Source organism: Thalassophryne amazonica, chromosome 9 (assembly GCF_902500255.1).
Source record: "Thalassophryne amazonica chromosome 9, fThaAma1.1, whole genome shotgun sequence".
In the NCBI taxonomy this organism is placed as follows: domain Eukaryota; kingdom Metazoa; phylum Chordata; class Actinopteri; order Batrachoidiformes; family Batrachoididae; genus Thalassophryne; species Thalassophryne amazonica.
The window spans coordinates 20,885,223-20,904,699 of NC_047111.1; the positions used below are offsets into that span (position 1 = coordinate 20,885,223).

General features: G+C 40.5%; 1 protein-coding gene across 3 annotated transcripts in view; it reads left to right on the forward strand.

The window, feature by feature from the left end:
* The first annotated feature begins 1,770 nt into the window (after positions 1-1,770).
* Positions 1,771-19,477, forward strand: part of gtf2ird1 (GTF2I repeat domain containing 1) — a 58,342-nt gene continuing 40,635 nt past the window's right edge. For 2 of the 3 annotated variants that reach the window (XM_034177746.1, XM_034177747.1), the window contains exons 1-2: positions 1,772-2,151; positions 18,572-18,701. In XM_034177746.1, the coding sequence (XP_034033637.1) occupies positions 18,576-18,701 (126 nt within the window). In that variant the 5' untranslated portion in view covers positions 1,772-2,151; positions 18,572-18,575. Of the gene's footprint in view, positions 2,152-18,571; positions 18,702-19,477 lie in introns of all 3 variants that reach the window. The other variant, XM_034177748.1, reaches the window with a different exon arrangement.

A 19,477-nucleotide genomic window follows, 5' to 3' on the forward strand; every position in this document is an offset into this window, starting at 1 on the left:
GGAGTCAGAGCTCCATCTACTGCACAAATGGTGCAAGGACATTTTACATTGCCGACACAAACATTATTTCAGTAACTGTTCTGTTATGAGAAATTATCAGCATTCTATCGGCAAAATTTTGGCCGATAGAGAGTACTTTGAAAAGGGCTTATATCGGCTGATAATATCGGCCGGCCGATATATCGGTCGGGCTCTACATGTGAAATACATCTCTGAACACCTAATTGCACTCAGCCAAGCGGCGACGTTGGAGTGCAACAAAAATGGCCAAAGACTTCACATGGCTGCCCTTGTTCACCAGGTGGTGTCTGGTCAGCATCATCTGCTACTGAACATTTGTTACACAGCAAAGTCTTTCACAAATTTGTTGTAATTCTGGGGCACATGGCAGGCTGGTTAACTTAATATTTATCATCCAGCTTTCATGTCTTATAATTCCTGAACAACTAAAGAAAGAAGAATTTTGTGATCAAGGCCCCTGCATTCAAATTTTAGTACCACCTGGTACAGTAGAACCAGAAATCCATTCTTTGTTCTGTCATGACCCATAATGCAATGTGACGTGGAACTACAGAGCATGCATGCAACGTCATTGGAAAGCTTCCAGTTTGTCTATCGATATGGAAACACACTTCCATTGTTAATGTTTCAGGTCTTTCAGGAATCTGGATATCCTAAAATCGCCAAATTTTAGGAGACTGTCAATTTTTGCTCCCTTGTTTTTGTTTGTATCCTCAAGGAAAGAACCAGAACTCTTCCAGTGATTTCGGGTGCATGCATTGCCGCAGAGTAATTTGTTGCATTTTAGGTATTGACAAAACACAGAATAGGTATTGGAATTATAGGTTGGTATTATCTATGTATAAATTAGTGGGTGTCAAAATCAAACCCCTCGTCCACGTTGTGACATCTGGGTAACTCATCGAGGATTGCCTGTTGAGATGAAATACAGTGGGGACCTTGTGTGCCCCGTAGCCCCTACAGTCATCATGAAGGCCCAACAGGAACTTTCAACATGAGATGGCTACCGGAGCTGTCATTAAACAAGAAGTCCTCAATGATGGAGAAGGCAGATGAAGGCTGCAGCAGGTCCTCAGACCACTATCGTCTGGAATTTCACCTCCATCAGACCAGGCTAAGGATTGTGTTTGTTGTCATGCAATGATATTCCCACATTAAATAAACCTACACACAGGTGTCTCTAGATTGACCCTGGACGTCCACCATCGGAGAATCAACCAAGAGACCATCTTTGCATGTTGTTGCCATTGTCCAATTGGCTGCTCCCGTTTTGTGTTCAGGGTCACCACAGCGGATACAGTCAGATCCGCATTGGTAGTTGGCACAAGTTTTACGACGGATGCCCTTCCTGATGCAACTCCAGACCATCTTTGCATGTAAATTAGTAATTAAATGATTTGCTTGTTAAAATTCTCCAAATTTGCTACTAAACTTAATTCTTGAACAAAAGCTTTACTCGCAATCTCGGTTAAGCCTATTTTTATTAATAGTAACTACATCTTCAGTTTAACATCTTCTTTGACTTTTTATATAAAACTGATTTCAAATTGGAATTTTTATTCATTTCAGTTTATTGGAGTTCTATTATTAATTATTATTATTATTTATTCACAATCCATTAATCTGGCAGGAATTCGGGCTTCCACATACAAGCTATTTGCCCAACTTTTCTTTTTTTAAATCCATGTTTGAAGCAGTTGTAATCCCGAAATTAAACACAGTTTGGGATTTCTGACACCAATCTGACGGTGCGAAATTTGAGATTTTGACGAGGTCGTAGGTGGGATTCCGTCCGTTAATCCTGTATGTAAATCGCAGCCAATAGATGCTGTTGTTGAGCGGGGCTGGGATTAGCAGGAGGCGAATGAGTTTCAATTTTACTGGATTACAGAACAAAGAAAGGGGAAAGGGACACCCTGCTCTGTTAAAGCAAAGAAATAAGAAATAAACTCAAGGGCAAGAGAGGCAGATTACAGACACAGAGACAAACCCACGGTGCAATGTTTGGGATTACGACCATTTAGCGGATGGTTCGGATTGGATTTGCGATCCTCTCTGATGGATTAAAACGGGGAATAAACCTATTCCGGGATTGACGGCTGCAACAAGGGCATTAATCGTTAAATTAAGGTGAGATTTTTCCGTGTGTTTTAATCATGACAAGCCGGTTTAACGTGCGCTTTGTCGCTTCTGGTGCAACAACGTTTGGAAATTACAGATTATAACCTAATTCTGCTGCGGGGGGAGGAGGTGAAAGCGAAGCGCTAGCTAGCAGCGCGGCTAACGGACGGCAGCTAGTTAGCTAGCCGCTGCTAGCCGCTAATTAACCGGCGGCGCTTGACTTAAAGATGCGCTAAAAGTGGCGCAGAAACATTTGCGCCGATTCGTATTCTGCGCTGAATCAGACTGGAGGCTGTGAACCTGAGCTCACGGCGTCTGTGTGCTCAAAAAACAGCGTTAGAAACGGCTGTCGGAGACTAAACAAAGACAGCAAGCTAACCAAAATAAAGCGTGAAAAAAGTGTCTGAAATATAACCTGATAACAGTTGTGTTGGAAGTGCCCAAGTTTAGTTTGAATTCCGTTTAGATCCCCCTCCTAACCCAGGCGTTTGACAGAAAAGACAAGAAAAAGAACCAGAATCGACAGTGTCACCTGAAAACAACAGATAATAAATCAATTAACGTGTCTGAAAGGACTCGAACAAGTCAGATTAGTACTAAAATTAAAAATGCAGAGCATTTTGGTGCTACCTTTTTCTTTCTGGGTTCAAGGAGGAAACGATGTAGCAAAAATTAAAACTACAAAGGCACTCAGAGTTTATACCTCAGCCAGAACCGACCAATCACAGCCTCTGCTAGACCCCTCAAATCTCCAGTGAAACTCTATGACAATTTCTTTTATATGTGGGTGATATTTTTTTTGGGGGGGGGGGGGGGGGAACTGCCAGATTTCCATTTGTGGATCATACCAATGTTTTTACGTTAGCGTTCAGTATTTTGACTGCAGTGCATGCATGCGAAACTGATCAAAGAATTCCACTTTGGTGCTCTACTCTTTATGCTGAGTTATTTGTGTTCTTTCTTTTGCGTTTTTGAGCAAAAAATGCACTGAACAAAAGTTACTGACAGTTGCAATTTGCATTGCTGACAGTCGCAGAACTTTGGTGACCTAAAGCCCCTTATCCTTGTCGCGTCTTTTTTCTTTTCCTGGCAGAAAAGCTCAGAGATGGCACCCATAAATGCTTCATCCCAGCAATTACAGTGGTGAGAAAAAAGCCTGAGTGTGGGATTTGTTTTGATGACAAACAACAAACGAGTATCTCATAATATACAGTGATAAAAGTACTCACCCTCAGCAGGAACCAAGCATCTGTCTAATCTGCTGTCACATTTTAATAGATTTTGAGTGACAAATCAGCTCAGGAAAAGGCTTTGCAGTGGCCTCATAGCATTCAACTTGTAAGATGCTGGCATCCGAGTGGGGAAATGGAAACAGGGTCCGAGATGAGCCATATTCTTACTAGATCTAAATTATTAAAAACTAGAGCTCTTGTCGAAATTCTGTTGTACCTGCAGTAATGGCAAATGTCCACCAGGTGGAGATATTGCTCCATTTCAAGAAACTTGAGTACAGGCTGCAGTAGGACACAATGGCTAACCTTTTGCTTTTGTAGTAGATGAAAATGCAAATTATCTGGGAAGAAACACAAACTGCAACTCATGCAAGGAGTTCATGTGTGTGCGCTGTGTAGCGCTTTGCCACATTACATGATGGATAATAACAAAACACTGAAAGTTGTATTTGGCTACGAATGGGCTGTCTTACAGGAAATGGTAACACTTAACATGATTGCTTATGCCAACTAAATGTGTTCAGTGCAGTGTGGAACACGTAAGTATTCCAGAATTGGGCAGGGCCATATCAGAGTTCTTCAACTGCACAAAACTTCCAGAAATGTGCAATGTTAGAAGTATTGCTCAGATTTCCAAACTTTTTATGCATTTCAAAAATTTTATCCCTAAACCTAAATTGTGTAAAATTAAGTAATTTGCACAGTTTCTTGGAGACATCTGGTTTATATCCTCGTTCTGACACCTGAAGTGCACAATGTACTTTCAGAAATAGTGTCCAGATTCTGGAGTTTTTCCAGCACAGAACAAATACACTTCATGCTATGCAAGACTTTCAAAGACGTACAAAGTTGATGCATCATTACACAAAGTAGGCAAGCAGATTCAGAAGTTGGATGATGTTAGAAGTGGTATTGTTAAAATGTAAAGACTTTTTGTGTATTTCAGTGAAATTAAACCTGAAACCATTTAATAGAAAATTATTTGGAGGGTTGCAGACAGCTCAGACCTCTTACAGGCCTGTTCTGATTCCAGAATTACACCGGCCCAATCTGGAAGTGACGATTGTGCCAAAAGCATAAAATTACTGTTTGGTCTACTTATACATTTGGAATTGGTCCACTTCCAGAAAATAACTCAGACCATATTCCAGTACTTTGCATGACCTCCATAAGTGCACATCGCTGTTGGGCAATTCTATGGCAACGGAATTACAACAGCAGCAAAATCTGGACATATGGCATCTAACCACGACAGATTAGCTCAGAATGTAATTCCATTACCGTAGCAGTGCCCTGTTGCACACTTCCATAAGTGACCATGTTTAGTCATTTTGAAATTTCAAGACTTGTGCATTTCAGAGAATGTAAACCTTAAACTCCTGAAAACGATGAGATTTTCAAGGTCACGAGACAAGTGAGACATCAACTTAGAGCCCCATTCCAATTCCAGAAGTCAGCAGCCCCTTTCTGGAAAAAGCAGTCATTCTCAGGAGCACAAAAACATATTTTATTGCACAGAACCTGGAAACTAACCATGTCTGCCGTTAGCACCTGATTCTGTGCACAAGAAGTCATGAGCAAAGATAATTTGCGCAGACAGCACACGAGTCACGTGCACAAATGAACAAAACAAGTTTTTGTGAAGAAGATCAAAGCTTTTTCTTGCATGATGGTAAATTCTGAATAAGTTCATGTGTTACACGTGGAACTTGTGTGCACGTGATAATATTTTGTTCCCTGCACAGTTGCAGATTTCCTGCACAAAGATTTTCATCAGAGTTCCACCACAAAAACACAAACACTGAGATGTCTGAAGAACGTCGGCTTTGGTAATAAAGGACGTCTTCAAAAGAAACACATTGTGGTTTTGCTCTCAGATGCTCCATTTTACAGACACATCAAAGTGAAATAAAACCACTAACAGGAAGTAAACTTTGCTGATCCCCTGGACACAGCGTGTGCAGTTCTTTGAACAGACCTTTAATTTGTCACGCCCGTGTTTCATATCCTGCAGGTTCTTCATAGCCCAGCTTTGCACAATCTACACTTTGATCTCAGCGCTGCTTCTGCCAGCGTTCCTCCCCCTAAAAAGTTCTCATTCCTGATCCAATATTGAATCGATCTCATGCCAATTAAGTTTGAAATCATATCGCTTCAGTGTTGACCTGTCTGCAGTCAGAGCTCTCTACTTTTTCTTTCTTTACTCAGCATTCCCTTTATCTTTAATGTTCTCGCTTATCAATGCCATGATTGACATCATATTTTGAAAACATTTTGAAAGTCGCATCTCTTCCGATTTAAGCTAATAGCATGTTCATATTTCATGCTGGAGATTTGGATTTGCATATTTATCGCCACCTGCAGGTTATGAGGAGATGATGACATTTAGTCACCCTTCATGGTTCCTTCAGGCAGCTATCAACCATCCTCCTGGACATCACCTGGTCTGCAGTTTTTCCATGTGATCAGCTGCTGCAACATCTGGTTAGTCCAGGCTGGTGTTTCCCAGCTCCTGATTGGCTGAGCACACCTGACTTGGTTAATTAACAGCGGGTGGAGCAGGAAAACATGCAGGATGGGTGATCTCCAGGTGCAGGGGCGATGGAATCAAATCTGGTTGGTCCTGCTCAGTGGTGGGCACAGTTCAGCTAATCCGATAACCGATGATTATCAAGGCTAATGTTTTACACACATACACACACTTCAATGTCAGTGCACTGAATTGCACACTCGGAGCAACTTCGGAATGAAGTACCTTTCCTAAAGCCCCTTCATAATTTTTCCAGTGTAACAGGGATTTGAACCAGCGACCCTCTGTTTACAATCTCACTGCTTTACATCACCTCCCCTCTCCTTTGTTGACATTTCTGTCATTAAAAGGAAGAAAACTTCTCTTTCTTCTCTTTTTTTTTTTTGTCTCATTTTTTGTAAAGACCTTGTAGCTGTTAGAATGGACCAAGCAGTGGGTCAGTTATGGATTCAGTTAAACTAAACACAATTACACAAAGGAAAATGGTTCTGTTGCGGCGTCTTCAAGACAATACTTTTGTCGTTCTTTTTTATACTGCATCATATTTACATTTACTGTAAACAACTTCGACTTTATTACTGCCCCAAAGGAAGTTTGATTTGTATCAATGCATATTAAAATGTGAAACATGAAAGAAGAATGACAAGTACGGAAATATGGAAAATTTCTACAGCAAATAAACAAAAGTACCATAAAAATACTCCAACCACACTGAAGCACACAGCACAATATAGAAATGCATTAAAAATATGTATAAAATAAAAATGTCTGGAATGTTTTGACTAGTTTGGGAGTTCCTGCAACTTGTATACCAAAAAATCATGCAATTGTTAAAAATATTAAATCTAATGACTATTCATATCGATCTTTCCCAGGAATCAAAGCACTAAACAAAATAAACTCAAATAGTAAAAGAACAACGATGCACAAAAATAAAAAATAAAGAGCTGGAAAAAATGGTGTTACTTGTGTTTGGCTTTTTCCTCTTCAAGAGGTGTTTCTCAACAGATGTGACTTATACTCTGGAAAATATGGTAAATACAAATGCACTGAAAAAAACAACATGGGTGCTTTTTATGTTACATGAACGTACGTCTTAACATGTAGCTTCTACAATATAGAAACAAGTTTTATGAGTGAACACATTGAAAACATGTAGTTTTAACATAACATGCAACAACTTAAAATTTAACTTGCTGAGTGAACTTAATAAAATTATGGAAAGTATTTCCACTCAAGTAAAATGCATTAACGTAGCTCAAAACAATTTTGCTGAGTGACCTAAATGTATATTTGTTGGGTCAACATGATGAATTTGTGTTACTGTTGCTATGGTTACTATGGTTAATTACTATGGTTCAGACCAACTAGATTTGTAAGGATAATAAATGTAACAAAAAACAGTAAGTCCCTTTGGCTGCTCGATTGTTTGCGCTTGGGGTCGCCACAGCAAATTTAAGATGGACCTGCATAAATTTTGCTGATTCAACACAGCAAAGTTAAGATAATGTTTAGCTGCATGTTCTCCTTGAATTGCTGGCTGTCTGAGTGGTGTCCAAAAAATGAAGTGGGCTTCATAGATAATTGTTAAAGCTTCTGGGGAAAACCTGGTCTTGTTAGGAGAGACGGCATCCATCCCACTTTGGATGGAGCAGCTCTCATTTCTAGAAATCTGGCCAATTTTCTTAAATCCTCCAAACCGTGACTATCCAGGGTTGGGACCAGGAAGCAGAGTTGTAGTCTTACACACCTCTCTGCAGCTTCTCTCCCCCTGCCATCCCCTCATTACCCCATCCCCGTAGAGACGGTGCCTGCTCCCAGACCACCAATAACCAGCAAAAATCTATTTAAGCATAAAAATTCAAAAAGAAAAAATAATATAGCACCTTCAACTGCACCACAGACTAAAACAGTTAAATGTGGTCTATTAAACATTAGGTCTCTCTCTTCTAAGTCCCTGTTAGTAAATGATATAATAATTGATCAACATATTGATTTATTCTGCCTTACAGAAACCTGGTTACAGCAGGATGAATATGTTAGTTTAAATGAGTCAACACCCCCGAGTCACACTAACTGCCAGAATGCTCGTAGCACGGGCCGAGGCGGAGGATTAGCAGCAATCTTCCATTCCAGCTTATTAATTAATCAAAAACCCAGACAGAGCTTTAATTCATTTGAAAGCTTGACTCTTAGTCTTGTCCATCCAAATTGGAAGTCCCAAAAACCAGTTTTATTTGTTGTTATCTATCATCCTTCTGGTCGTTACTGTGAGTTTCTCTGTGAATTTTCAGACCTTTTGTCTGACTTAGTGCTTAGCTCAGATAAAATAATTATAGTGGGCGATTTTAACATCCACACAGATGCTGAGAATGACAGCCTCAACACTGCATTTAATCTATTATTAGACTCAATTGGCTTTGCTCAAAATGTAAATGAGTCCACCCACCACTTTAATCATATCTTAGATCTTGTTCTGACTTATGGTATGGAAATTGAAGACTTAACAGTATTCCCTGAAAACTCCCTTCTGTCTGATCATTTCTTAATAACATTTACATTTACTCTGATGGACTACCCAGCAGTGGGGAATAAGTTTCATTACACTAGAAGTCTTTCAGAAAGCGCTGTAACTAGGTTTATGGATATGATTCCTTCTTTATGTTCTCTAATGCCATATACCAACACAGTGCAGAGTAGCTACCTAAACTCTGTAAGTGAGACAGAGTATCTCGTCAATAGTTTTACATCCTCATTGAAGACAACTTTGGATGCTGTAGCTCCTCTGAAAAAGAGAGCTTTAAATCAGAAGTGCCTGACTCCGTGGTATAACTCACAGCTTAAAGCAGATAACCCGTAAGTTGGAGAGGAAATGGCGTCTCACTAATTTAGAAGATCTTCACTTAGCCTGGAAAAAGAGTCTGTTGCTCTATAAAAAAGCCCTCCGTAAAGCTAGGACATCTTGCTACTCATCACTAATTGAAGAAAATAAGAACAACCCCAGGTTTCTTTTCAGCACTGTAGTCAGGCTGACAAAGAGTCAGAGCTCTATTGAGCCGAGTATTCCTTTAACTTTAACTAGTAATGACTTCATGACTTTTTTTGCTAATAAAATTTTAACTATTAGAGAATAAATTACTCATAACCATCCCAAAGACGTATCGTTATCTTTGGCTGCTTTCAGTGATGCCGGTATTTGGTTAGACTCTTTCTCTCAGATTGTTCTGAGTTATTTTCATTAGTTACTTCATCCAAACCATCAACATGTCTATTAGACCCCATTCCTACCAGGCTGCTCAAGGAAGCCCTACCATTATTTAATGCTTCGATCTTAAATATGATCAATCTATCTTTATTAGTTGGCTATGTACCACAGGCTTTTAAGGTGGCAGTAATTAAACCATTACTTAAAAAGCCATCACTTGACCCAGCTATCTTAGCTAATTATAGGCCAATCTCCAACCTTCCTTTTCTCTCAAAAATTCTTGAAAGGGTAGTTGTAATACAGCTAACTGATCATCTGCAGAGGAATGGTCTATTTGAAGAGTTTCAGTCAGGTTTTAGAATTCATCATAGTACAGAAACAGCATTAGTGAAGGTTACAAATGATCTTCTTATGGCCTCAGACAGTGGACTCATCTCTGTGCTTGTTCTGTTAGACCTCAGTGCTGCTTTTGATACTGTTGACCATAAAATTTTATTACAGAGATTAGAGCATGCCATAGGTATTAAAGGCACTGCGCTGTGGTGGTTTGAATCATATTTATCTAATAGATTACAATTTGTTCATGTAAATGGGGAATCTTCTTCACAGACTAAGGTTAATTATGGAGTTCCACAAGGTTCTGTGCTAGGACCAATTTTATTCACTTTATACATGCTTCCCTTAGGCAGTATTATTAGACAGCATTGCTTAAATTTTCATTGTTACGCAGATGATACCCAGCTTTATCTATCCATGAAGCCAGAGGACACACACCACTTAGCTAAACTGCAGGATTGTCTTACAGACATAAAGACATGGATGACCTCTAATTTCCTGCTTTTAAACTCAGATAAAACTGAAGTTATTGTACTTGGCCCCACAAATCTTAGAAACATGGTGTCTAACCAGATCCTTACTCTGGATGGCATTACCCTGACCTCTAGTAATACTGTGAGAAATCTTGGAGTCATTTTTGATCAGGATATGTCATTCAAAGCGCATATTAAACAAATATGTAGGACTGCTTTTTTTGCATTTACGCAATATCTCTAAAATTAGAAAGGTCTTGTCTCAGAGTGATGCTGAAAAACTAATTCATGCATTTATTTCCTCTAGGCTGGACTATTGTACTTCATTATCAGGTTGTCCTAAAAGTTCCCTGAAAAGCCTTCAGTTAATTCAAAATGCTGCAGCTAGAGTACTGACGGGGACTAGAAGGAGAGAGCATATCTCACCCATATTGGCCTCTCTTCATTGGCTTCCTGTTAATTCTAGAATAGAATTTAAAATTCTTCTTCTTACTTATAAGGTTTTGAATAATCAGGTCCCATCTTATCTTAGGGACCTCATAGTACCATATCACCCCAATAGAGCGCTTCGCTCTCAGACTGCAGGCTTACTTGTAGTTCCTAGGGTTTGTAAGAGTAGAATGGGAGGCAGAGCCTTCAGCTTTCAGGCTCCTCTCCTCTGGAACCAGCTCCCAATTCGTATCAGGGAGACAGACACCCTCTCTACTTTTAAGATTAGGCTTAAAACTTTCCTTTTTGCTAAAGCTTATAGTTAGGGCTGGATCAGGTGACCCTGAACCATCCCTTAGTTATGCTGCTATAGACTTAGACTGCTGGGGGGTTCCCATGATGCACTGAGTGTTTCTTTCTCTTTTTGCTCTGTATGCACCACTCTGCATTTAATCATTAGTAATTGATCTCTGCTCCCCTCCACAGCATGTCTTTTTCCTGGTTCTCTCCCTCAGCCCCAACCAGTCCCAGCAGAAGACTGCCCCTCCCTGAGCCTGGTTCTGCTGGAGGTTTCTTCCTGTTAAAAGGGAGTTTTTCCTTCCCACTGTCGCCAAGTGCTTGCTCACAGGGGGTCGTTTTGACCGTTGGGGTTTTTACGTAATTATTGTATGGCCTTGCCTTACAATATAAAGCGCCTTGGGGCAACTGTTTGTTGTGATTTGGCGCTATATAAATAAAATTGATTGATTGATTGATAACATGTAACTGTACTATTTTAAAAGTAGTTGTAACTATTTACAGGGCAGGAGTGGTGGCCAAGTGGTTGGTGCAATTGGTTTCAGTGCGAAAGGTTCCTGGTTCAGACTCCACCCCTGCCACATTTCTCCATGTAATGTGGAGTTGCGTCAGGAAGGGCATCTGGTGTCAGACCTGTGACAATTCAACATGCAGATCCACCTCAGATTTGCTGTGGTGACCCCGAGCACAAACAAGGGAGCAGCCAAAGGGACTTACTTTTTAATTTTGTTACATTTACCTTTACAAATCTAGTTGGGGTAAACCATGGTAACTGAGTAACAGTAACACAAATTCATCATGTTGACCCAACAAATTTACATTTAGGTCTACATTTACCTTTTTAAATCTAGTTGGCCTGAACCATGGTAATTGAGTAACAGTAACACAAATTCATCATGTTGACCCAGCAAATTTACATTTAGGTCCACATTAACCTTTTCAAATCTAGTTGGCCTGAACTATGGTAATTAGGTAACAGTAATGCAGATTCATCATGTTGACCCAACAAATTTACAGTTAGGTCTAGTTGGCCTGAACCATGGTAATTAGATAACAGTAACGCAAATTCATCATGTTGACCCAGCAAATTTACATTTAGGTCAACATTTACCTTTTCAAATCTAGTTGGCCTGAACCATGGTAATTAGGTAACAGTAATGCAAATTCATCATGTTGACCCAACAAATTTACACTTAGGTCTACATTTACCTTTTCAAATCTAGTTGGCCTGAACCATGGTAATTAGGTAACAGTAATGCAAATTCATCATGTTGACCCAACAAATTAACATTTAGGTCTACATTTACCTTTTCAAATCTAGTTGGCCTGAACCATGATAATTAAGAAACAGTAACGCAAACTCATCATGTTGACCTGACAAATTTACATTTAGGTCTACATTTACCTTTTCCAATCTAGTTGGCCTGAACCATGGTAATTAAGTAACAGTAATGCAAATTCAGTCAGCAAAATTGTTTCTGGCTAGGTTAATGCATTTTAGTTGGGTGGAAATAGCCAGTACCTTCGGCTGCTCCCTTGTTTGCACTTGGGGTCACCACAGCAAATCCAAGGTGGATCCTCCAAACCGTGACTATCCAGGGTTGGGACCAGGAAGCAGAGTTGTAGTCTTACACACCTCTCTGCAGCTTCTCTCCCCCTGCCATCCCCTCATTACCCCATCCCCGTAGAGACGGTGCCTGCTCCCAGACTACCAATAACCAGCAAAAATCTATTTAAGCATAAAAATTCAAAAAGAAAAAATAATATAGCACCTTCAACTGCACCACAGACTAAAACAGTTAAATGTGGTCTATTAAACATTAGGTCTCTCTCTTCTAAGTCCCTGTTGGTAAATGATATAATAATTGATCAACATATTGATTTATTCTGCCTAACAGAAACCTGGTTACAGCAGGATGAATATGTTAGTTTAAATGAGTCAACACCCCCGAGTCACACTAACTGTCAGAATGCTCGTAGCACGGGCCGGGGCGGTGGATTAGCAGCAATCTTCCATTCCAGCTTATTAATTAATCAAAAACCCAGACAGAGCTTTAATTCATTTGAAAGCTTGTCTCTTAGTCTTGTCCATCCAAATTGGAAGTCCCAAAAACCAGTTTTATTTGTTATTATCTATCGTCCACCTGGTCGTTACTGTGAGTTTCTCTGTGAATTTTCAGACCTTTTGTCTGACTTAGTGCTTAGCTCAGATAAGATAATTATAGTGGGCGATTTTAACATCCACACAGATGCTGAGAATGACAGCCTCAACACTGCATTTAATCTATTATTAGACTCTATTGGCTTTGCTCAAAAAGTAAATGAGTCCACCCACCACTTTAATCATATCTTAGATCTTGTTCTGACTTATGGTATGGAAATAGAAGACTTAACAGTATTCCCTGAAAACTCCCTTCTGTCTGATCATTTTTTAATAACATTTACATTTACTCTGATGGACTACCCAGCAGTAGGGAATAAGTTTCATTACACTAGAAGTCTTTCAGAAAGCGCTGTAACTAGGTTTAAGGATATGATTCCTTCTTTATGTTCTCTAATGCCATATAACAACACAGTGCAGAGTAGCTACCTAAACTCTGTAAGGGAGATAGAGTATCTCGTCAATAGTTTTACATCCTCATTGAAGACAGCTTTGGATGCTGTAGCTCCTCTGAAAAAGAGAGCTTTAAATCAGAAGTGTCTGACTCCATGGTATAACTCTCAAACTTGTAGCTTAAAGCAGATAACCCGTAAGTTGGAGAGGAAATGGCGTCTCACTAATTTAGAAGATCTTCACTTAGCCTGGAAAAAGAGTCTGTTGCTCTATAAAAAAGCCCTCCGTAAAGCTAGGACATCTTTCTACTCATCACTAATTGAAGAAAATAAGAACAACCCCAGGTTTCTTTTCAGCACTGTAGCCAGGCTGACAAAGAGTCAGAGCTCTATTGAGCTGAGTATTCCATTAACTTTAACTAGTAATGAGTTCATGACTTTCTTTGCTAACAAAATTTTAACTATTAGAGAAAAAATTACTCATAACCATCCCAAAGACGTATCGTTATCTTTGGCTGCTTTCAGTGATGCCGGTATTTGGTTAGACTCTTTCTCTCCGATTGTTCTGTCTGAGTTATTTTCATTAGTTACTTCATCCAAACCATCAACATGTTTATTAGACCCCATTCCTACCAGGCTGCTCAAGGAAGCCCTACCATTATTTAATGCTTCGATCTTAAATATGATCAATCTATCTTTGTTAGTTGGCTATGTACCACAGGCTTTTAAGGTGGCAGTAATTAAACCATTACTTAAAAAGCCATCACTTGACCCAGCTATCTTAGCTAATTATAGGCCAATCTCCAACCTTCCTTTTCTCTCAAAAATTCTTGAAAGGGTAGTTGTAAAACAGCTAACTGATCATCTGCAGAGGAATGGTCTATTTGAAGAGTTTCAGTCAGGTTTTAGAATTCATCATAGTACAGAAACAGCATTAGTGAAGGTTACAAATGATCTTCTTATGGCCTCGGACAGTGGACTCATCTCTGTGCTTGTTCTGTTAGACCTCAGTGCTGCTTTTGATACTGTTGACCATAAAATTTTATTACAGAGATTAGAGCATGCCATAGGTATTAAAGGCACTGCGCTGCAGTGGTTTGAATCATATTTGTCTAATAGATTACAATTTGTTCATGTAAATGGGGAATCTTCTTCACAGACTAAAGTTAATTATGGAGTTCCACAAGGTTCTGTGCTAGGACCAATTTTATTCACTTTATATATGCTTCCCTTAGGCAGTATTATTAGACGGTATTGCTTAAATTTTCATTGTTACGCAGATGATACCCAGCTTTATCTATCCATGAAGCCAGACGACACACACCAATTAGCTAAACTGCAGGATTGTCTTACAGACATAAAGACATGGATGACCTCTAATTTCCTGCTTTTAAACTCAGATAAAACTGAAGTTATTGTACTTGGCCCCACAAATCTTAGAAACATGGTGTCTAACCAGATCCTTACTGTGGATGGCATTACCCTGACCTCTAGTAATACTGTGAGAAATCTTGGAGTCATTTTTGATCAGGATATGTCATTCAAAGCGCATATTAAACAAATATGTAGGACTGCTTTTTTGCATTTACGCAATATCTCTAAAATCAGAAAGGTCTTGTCTCAGAGTGATGCTGAAAAACTAATTCATGCATTTATTTCCTCTAGGCTGGACTATTGTAATTCATTATTATCAGGTTGTCCTAAAAGTTCCCTAAAAAGCCTTCAGTTAATTCAAAATGCTGCAGCTAGAGTGCTGACGGGGACTAGAAGGAGAGAGCATATCTCACCCATATTGGCCTCTCTTCATTGGCTTCCTGTTAATTCTAGAATAGAATTTAAAATTCTTCTTCTTACTTATAAGGTTTTGAATAATCAGGTCCCATCTTATCTTAGGGACCTCGTAGTACCATATTACCCCAATAGAGCGCTTCGCTCTCAGACTGCAGGCTTACTTGTAGTTCCTAGGGTTTGTAAGAGTAGAATGGGAGGCAGAGCCTTCAGCTTTGAGGCTCCTCTCCTGTGGAACCAGCTCCCAATTCAGATCAGGGAGACAGACACCCTCTCTACTTTTAAGATTAGGCTTAAAACTTTCCTTTTTGCTAAAGCTTATAGTTAGGGCTGGATCAGGTGACCCTGAACCATCCCTTAGTTATGCTGCTATAGACGTAGACTGCTGGGGGGTTCCCATGATGCACTGTTTCTTTCTCTTTTTGCTCTGTATGCACCACTCTGCATTTAATCATTAGTGATCGATCTCTGCTCCCCTCCACAGCATGTCTTTTTCCTGGTTCTCTCCCTCAGCCCCAACCAGTCCCAGCAGAAGACTGCCCCTCCCTGAGCCTGGTTCTGCTGGAGGTTTCTTCCTGTTAAAAGGGAGTTTTTCCTTCCCACTGTAGCCAAGTGCTTGCTCACAGGGGGTCGTTTTGACCGTTGGGGTTTTACATCATTATTGTATGGCCTTGCCTTACAATATAAAGCGCCTTGGGGCAACTGTTTGTTGTGATTTGGCGCTATATAAAAAAAAAATTGATTGATTGATTGATCTGCATGTTGAATTGGCATAGGTTTTATGCCGGATGCCCTTCCTGACGCAACTCCACATTACATGGAGAAATGTGGCAGGGGTGGGATTTGAACCCGGAACCTTCTGAACTGAAACCAAGCGCATTAACCACTTGGCGAAATACTTTACATAATTTTTTTCTGTTCACTGAGCAAGTTAAATTTTTGAGTGCAGGTGTGTTATACTGTAAATGCAGCGGTTGGCCATTTAAATTTAAATATTTTGTCACTACTACTGTATTTGTCAAAGATAACACACCTGTAATTAATTGTATGAACTGATTATATATAACTTGATATTCATTCTTTCAAATTATTTTAGCAATTGAAAGACTGAATTTATATTATTTTGGGGACGTTGGGGGGACGGATGGTCTAGAGGCTAAAGATGGGGGCTTGGTACCAGAGGATCAACATCAGACAGGAAAATAAGGAAGGTCTTGAATTAACAAGATGCTCCCAATGTGCAGTCGAGTCCCTTATATGGACGTAATTGGCAGCAGTGTGTGTGTGGGGGGGGGGGGGGTGTGCGGCACATTGTAAAGTGCATATAAGCATCCTGTATTGCAGTGGGGGGGGGGTTTACTATCATTTTGTGAGCTTCCTCACAGATCTGTAGTTACATTTAAAAGACGAACTCATCCACCTAAATTAATTTTTGATAACAAAATTTCAATTTTTACAGACTTGTACAAACTAATGCACTACCCTGAGGCACGCACCTGAGGTTTAAAGTCACAAATAATGATGTTTGCTGAACCTGATCTGAACCTCGGCGAAGCAAGTAAGCACTGGAGCTTTTTATTATAAAGTCTTTGACAGGGCGCTCTGGCGTATTTATCCCCCACTTCCTCCTCCTCACGCTTTTCCGCCTGACTTTTCAATATGTGGGGGGAAACAGGCCATCTATTTCCAGGCCCTAATAACTTGGCGGTGGGCGGGGGCTAATGTTTACCGTGGCCTCAGGGGAGGCACGTTTAGACGGCCACTAGACTTGGCACATTCAGACGGGTGCAGCTGAGCTCCACCGCACCCACCCCTTCTCTTCCTCGCTCTCTGGTTCTGTGTGTGTGTGTGTGTGTGTGTGTGTGTGTGTGTGTGTGTGTGTGTGTGTGTGTGTGTGTGTGTGTGTGTGTGTGTGTGTGTGTGTGTGTGTGTGTGTGTGTGTGTGTGTGTGTGTGTGTGTGTGTCTCTACCTCTGTGTCCTCTCCCCGTAGAGTCATTGGATTGGTTTGCCAGTGGCTAGCATAATGGTTCCCAGTGTCTGCAGAGATTAAAGGCCAGAGCTGCATTGTTCAAATGCCCCGAGATTAGTTTCCAAGGAGACGGGTTTCAGTTGCCATGAGAACATGGTGCCTGGATTTAGCCTTATAGTTTGTCTTTAACAGTCACTATCTGTCTCTATAATTTTATTTGTCATGTCCAACTGAGCTGGGGGTTTTTTTGTTGATTCTGTTAAAATTCATAGTGCAGCAAGGAAATCGCGGTGGAAGATGAAGGCCTCACATCTTAGCCAAGTTCATTTCTGTTTTCCCTTCACCAGCTGTTGGTAGGGAAAAAGCAGGATAAAGAGGCGCATATGACACCATCTGACACCAATTAGCTCTAACTGACAAAACAAATACAAGGTGGGGATTACCAGCAGGTTTTTAGTCTGCGGCAAACCAATGAAATGACATTGACCCAAAAGCTGGTGTTAAATCGAGCCACGTTTGGCTCCATTTAACCAGCGCAGGCACGACTCGGCGCAGCTCACCTGATTTTGCCTGAACAGCTCTCAGCTGGCTACAGTTGACACCGAGTCCTCCTGAGCAGACACACCACTCAGCTAAGGTCAGGAAAAATTGTTTTTTGGGAAGGTTTTTTTTTCCTCTTCCGCATTATGGACTCCCAGTCACCTCTGCCCCACCCACCTCTCCCGAGCTTGGCACAACAGGATGTACTGTGCTTGAACCTCGTGTACACACCATCCTCAACTCTTGAAACCTTGGGGTAACATTTTACATGGGCCGAAGTGCCTAGACTGGACTCAACCACGACGCAGTTGGAAGTCCAGCAATCTCCCAAAAATTACTGAACATGTTCAAAACCTTTTCCGACTTGTGCTGGTTTAGGCTGAGCAACATACTGACTTTCCCCAGGATACATGCAAGCCATCCCCAAGTGCTGCTCCGGAAAACTCGGCACTGAATTCATCCAAGTGGAAGAGCTGTTTGACTTTAAAGTGTCCAAGAGTCATATGTTAGCAACATGGTTCCTGCCTGTACCACCAGAGAACTACAAGAACCTCTGGGTGCCCACAATAATGTCACCACACAACTATACAAGTAAGCAAGAGGGAAAGTTTTCCACGGTGTGGTGTACAAACGTTTGAATTTTCCAGAACCACACAAGTTGCAAAGTCAAACATGTGAATGTGACCAACATTCGTCAATTTTACTACATCATAAAAACTACACATCATTGTTCCTGTGTCACCTGGATACCTTGAATAGAACCGTCAGACTTAAAACCACCTTCATAAATTCGCATTTTAAACATTTGTACAGACTTTTTACCTTCAAAATGTTATGCCATTTTCATTTTGTTGTTGCTCCAGCCTACGGGGTACATACGTGGTGCTGCAAAAGAAGTGTATTTTAAAGCACCTCTGATTGACACTTTGGTGCTCTAAATACAAGCATTTGTTTAAAGTCGGACCAGGTGACGTCAGCTGTGTTGGCTTTGAATGCAGGTTGCCCGACACGTGCACGGACACTCTCTTGAGCTCTGTGGATTTTTATCCTGTACTCTGTTCTTTTGGTCTCTGCAGAAGCATGGCTCAGATGAGGAAGCTGGCATGCGATGGCCTCAGGACAAACTCCCGGAGTGAATCTCACGTTCCGCTGGTGTCGGCCAGGCAGGAGATCCTCACCAGCCTGGTGTCAGCCCTCGACTCGGTGGTAAATGTTAAATCAGTTTATGTTTGGAGGTCTTAGTCAATGTTTTGAACATGATTAAGCCATTACATGCCCACGGTTCACCTGGCTGTGGCAGATAGATGGTTGCTGTCAGGTAGTGGTAAACTGATTAATTAGACATCCAATTAAATGTATTTTGTGGTTGTGAAGCTAGTTTAAAAAAGAAATCACCCCCTAGTTACACCTAACGTGGGCTTCTCAGTATGGCTGCTGGAGAACATAGTAGGACTCCCCGTTGTGTCAATTTATATGCATAGAGGTGCCTTAAAACAGTGGGAATGGGTGTTTTGAAACCGGGGGTAATGTTGCAGTACAGGAGGTAACGTTATTTGACAGAAAACCCATTAACACAGCTATTGTATGTCTGATTTGTTGTTCTTGTTGATATTATTATTGGTACTGTTATTATTAAATTGTTGCCTTGTATCACGTGCAAAAAAAAAAAATAACACAACATAACATACTGGCATTATTTATCAGCTATTGGCTGCCCTGTTCAATAAAAATTGGCATAGGTCATTGACCGCTACTTTTGGGAGTGGAACCAATTGTGATGGTTGGCAGTGGTTGCCATCCAGGACTCAAACCAGCTTTGCAGTGTGATTGGTATCTCAACATGTGGTACCATAGTATTATTTTAGACCTGAACTCCTCAATTGGGAAAGTCTGTTTTTACCTGTACAAATTTGCCAATTATATGCTGGTATGTCAGTGTGGAGCCAAACATTCCATCTTATGTTAATTGATAAAAGACAAAT